The sequence below is a fragment of the Drosophila rhopaloa genome, unplaced genomic scaffold (assembly GCF_018152115.1).
Source record: "Drosophila rhopaloa isolate 14029-0021.01 unplaced genomic scaffold, ASM1815211v1 contig_155, whole genome shotgun sequence".
Lineage (NCBI taxonomy): Eukaryota > Metazoa > Arthropoda > Insecta > Diptera > Drosophilidae > Drosophila > Drosophila rhopaloa.
Window position 1 is genome coordinate 4,180,015 of NW_025335034.1, and position 3,203 is coordinate 4,183,217.

The following is a 3,203-nucleotide window of genomic DNA, read 5'->3' on the forward strand; positions in this document are numbered from 1 at the left end:
GCTTAGTTGACTTCGGTGGGAAAGTTTCATTACGTTTTCGAAAATTCCCCAAATGAAGTCCTGGTTTTTTGTGGCTAGCTAATGATATGTTTTGTCATGTAACAGACACAACTTGGAATTTTTACGTGGGGATCGCTATACTCTGGGAATTTCTAGATTAAATTGGGCTGTAGGAATAGACATTGAGAAATGGAGTTCAAAAAGTCAAATCTTTAGTTAGAGGTTTCACTATAGAAAATCTAATATTTATATAAAGAAAACAAAATAATAATTTCAGTTCCTTACTTAAATTATTTTTATAAACAACATATTTTAAATAATTAAGATTGTTCCTATTTTGTATCTACGTTTTTGTAAATTCACATACACAATGATCAAGCAGATCTGTCACATAGACACACAAAACTGAAATATTTTCATCCAAATTGCATTTTTGTACACTATTAGTTGGAGCGACCTTACGAAATTCTCCTTGCATTTGATAAAGACATTAACCATGCATCGCTGGTTTTTTGCCAACGAGCGGGAGGAGTGTGAGCCCAAGCCCGAGGAAGGGTCAGGGTCGGGTCAGGATGCGGAAGAGGCGTCTACTCCACAACCAGTGCCCACCACCGAGTGGCCCTTCTGCGTGAAGTTCCATCGTTCTCTCCTCGCCAACGAGTACGTGGCCATAAGTGGCAACTGCGACTCACTGGGCAACTGTGATCCCAAGAAGGTGTACATCCTGGAGAAGAACGAGTGCCCTGACTGCGTGTGCAAGTGCCACCAGTTCGAGGCGACCCTAGATATACCTCGCAACATCGACATCCACTACCGCTACTGCGTGGTGGTGTACGATCCCGAGGCGGAAGAAGTTTATGTCCGCTTCTGGGAGTCGCAGCTCAAGCCCAGGGTCATTCGCACCTGCCAGAACATGCTGAAGCGGTGCGACACCTTTGGACTGCCGCACGACGACGACGAGGACAACCAGGTGGACCGTGGATGGGCCACCACGGAGACCATTGTGCACCTGAAGCTCTTCAATGCTCCCTTTATGTGGCAGCGGCAAAAGCAACGGCTTCTGTATGTCCATGTGCAGACGATGTACGAGGTCCCCGAAGATCCTTGCTCCGGGGCGAGTCATCCCATCAAGGTGGGATCCTCCCTCACGCGCTTGTCGCGTTACATTGAAGCACGCCAAAGCCGAAACGAAACCCTTGATCTGCGACTGGCCCTGGTCGAGGTGGTTAACCTGCGCGCCTCCAAGTCGCTGGCCTTTCAGTCGGAGTTCGGAGTGCGGTGCGGACCCGAGGACTTGCAGTTGTTCCACTGTTCCATCGCCTTTCCGGCGGAGACGCTCTACCGCCTGGATCTGTACACCTACGCCCACAAGGCGGCTGCCGACGAACCACCCTACCACTACGGCTACGGCTTCCTGATGCCGAATCAGCTCCTGGGCACCGAGGGCTTCGCCCGGGTAAAGGTCACCTGCGCCTCCACCCACCGCCCACTGATAGAGATGTGCGTGCAGTACCTCATCATTCGCCCCTTGGAGAACGTCCACTGCGATTTGAGTCGCAGTTACGAGCGTTACTGGCGCAAGAATCGCATGTGCATGAGCATCGGGCACAAGGGATCGGGAAACACCTACCGGATAGGCTGCGATTTGGTCAGGGAGAACACCTTGTATGGCTTCAAGCAGGCCGCCCTGGCCAATGCGGACATGGTGGAGATGGATGTCCAGCTCACGCAGGATGCCCAGGTGGTGGTGTACCACGACTTTGTGCTGCGATTCCTGCTGCAACGGATGCCCAGTTACGAGGATCTGCTGGAGAACCAGGACCTGCTGGTATTCGCCTACGAGAAACTGAACAAGCTGATGCTGCTTTCCATGGGAGGGTGCAAGGGAAAGGACCATATTGCCGTTCCACTGGAGGCATTCACCTACGAACAGCTGAAGGAAGTTAGGGTCCTGCGATTCACGGGCAGCAAGGGCTGCGACAAGTCCTGCGATCGAATGCAGGCGGAGCAGCGTCCATTTCCTCTCCTCTTGGACCTCATGGATCCGGATGTTCTGCCCGTTGGAATGGGCTTTCTCATCGAGATCAAGTGGCCCCAGATGACCAATTCGCGGCGTTGGGAGAGCGGGAGCTTCAAGCCCACCTTTGACCGAAATTTCTATGTGGACACAATTCTGGAGATTGTCTTGAAGAACGCCGGAACGCGGCGCATTGTCTTCTGCAGCTTTGATGCCGATATCTGTGTTATGGTTCGGTATAAGCAGAACTTATATCCTGTCACTCTTCTCCTCGAGGATCCGAATTCCCAGGTCCAGTACGCTGACCAGAGAGTAAGCGTGCTGGAAAACGCCGTGGCGATGGGTCACTCCCTCGAGTTTTTGGGACTGACCCTGCACGCCAATTCGCTGCTGAACAAGTTCGCGACTATGGCATTCCTGCATCAAATGAATCTGGAGGCCTTCGCGTATGGAAGTCCCACCACGGACCTGGAGATTCGCAACAAGCTAAGACGCCACGGGGTGCTGGGAATCATCTATGACCGGCTGGACCAGCTGGACCAAATGGGCGAGGAGCTGGAAGGGAACACCATCTGCACCATCGATTCGGTGACCACAAGACGAGTGATTCGCGAGACGGAGCTGGAGGAGTGGCGCCAAAAGTGTGGCTACAAGCCAGAGACCATATACGTAGAAAAAAACATATATATGGATTGATTCCCCCTCTTTAGTAAAATATCGAAAGTAATGTGTCCTGTGATAACCGTTCAAATCCCGGTCCTGTAATCACCAGTCAACGTCCAAGGCAGACCATAAAGACAAAGGGCATTACAGGACTAAGCCGAGAATATCCCACCAGACCAAAGCCAAAGTTACGACAATTGTCAACAGAGCGACCAGAGCTAACCCCTTCGTCTTCGTCTTCATCCACCCCCCGCGAATTGGCAAACTCTTTTCGCAAACACTCGCGCTGCGGATGATAAGCTCATGTGAACTATTGCCGGGTAGATAAACAAAGGACCCGGAAGCTGCTGTCCTGTGGGGAGGGGGAGGGGGGAGAGGTTAGGGCGGTGCGGTCCAAAGTCCCGTTGGGCGGTCAAACGACACTGCATCGTAAATGATATCCCGTGGCGAATGGGTTTCTTTTATAGGCCAGTGCACACTTTAGCAACACTCACTCAAGGCTGGTCGCTCGTCTTGGGCCCAA

At 51.9% G+C, this 3,203-nt stretch overlaps 1 protein-coding gene across 1 annotated transcript; it reads left to right on the top strand.

The window, feature by feature from the left end:
* Positions 1 to 390: 390 nt before the first annotated feature.
* LOC108044950 (glycerophosphocholine phosphodiesterase GPCPD1) lies at positions 391 to 2,764 on the top strand. The gene has a single exon (XM_017124121.2). It carries the CDS (start codon positions 497 to 499, stop codon positions 2,711 to 2,713), a length of 2,217 nt encoding a protein of 738 aa, XP_016979610.1. The 5' UTR covers positions 391 to 496; the 3' UTR covers positions 2,714 to 2,764.
* The last annotated feature ends 439 nt before the right edge of the window (positions 2,765 to 3,203 follow it).